Source organism: Eimeria mitis, genomic scaffold (assembly GCF_000499745.2).
Source record: "Eimeria mitis Houghton genomic scaffold, Emh_scaff3199, whole genome shotgun sequence".
NCBI classification, from domain to species: Eukaryota; Apicomplexa; class Conoidasida; order Eucoccidiorida; family Eimeriidae; genus Eimeria; species Eimeria mitis.
Window position 1 is genome coordinate 3,830 of NW_013571538.1, and position 423 is coordinate 4,252.

Here is a 423-nt window from a genome sequence, read left to right on the forward strand (position 1 = left end):
TGTCACGCTTCGGCATGAACATCAGACAGCCAAACTTTGCAGCCCAATGCAACTAATACAGAAGGTTATACACATGAGCAGAACAAAGAAACTGGCGTGACATAGGCTAAACGGAACCATGTTTTTGCATGGCGAAGAGAAAATATGTGGTCAATGCTAAAATAGCAGGTGTGGAATACCCCCGCACACAACAGGAGAAAGTAACGTGAACTAGACGGCACTAAGCAGCACTTTAAGTACGCAAGGGGCACAGGAGGACGACAAATGAAAATGCACCAACAACACGAGCACAAATACACACAGTAGCTGACTAATACATGGAAGGCCCCAAAAGAAAACACGCTCAATACAGGCCGGATTCCGCTGAACAGCACGAATGAAGTGCACGCAGCAAATGAAACGAGAGCTTTTGAGAAAGCGTGC

General features: G+C 46.3%; 1 protein-coding gene across 1 annotated transcript in view; it reads right to left on the reverse strand.

The window, feature by feature from the left end:
* The window catches only part of EMH_0063290 (SAG family member), a gene marked incomplete at both ends in the record, with an annotated part of 4,526 nt that overhangs the window by 3,006 nt on the left and 1,097 nt on the right, over positions 1-423 (reverse strand). Inside the window, one exon of the mRNA XM_013498124.1 lies at positions 312-363. Coding sequence (XP_013353578.1) covers positions 312-363 — 52 coding nt within the window. The remainder of the gene's footprint in view (positions 1-311; positions 364-423) is intronic.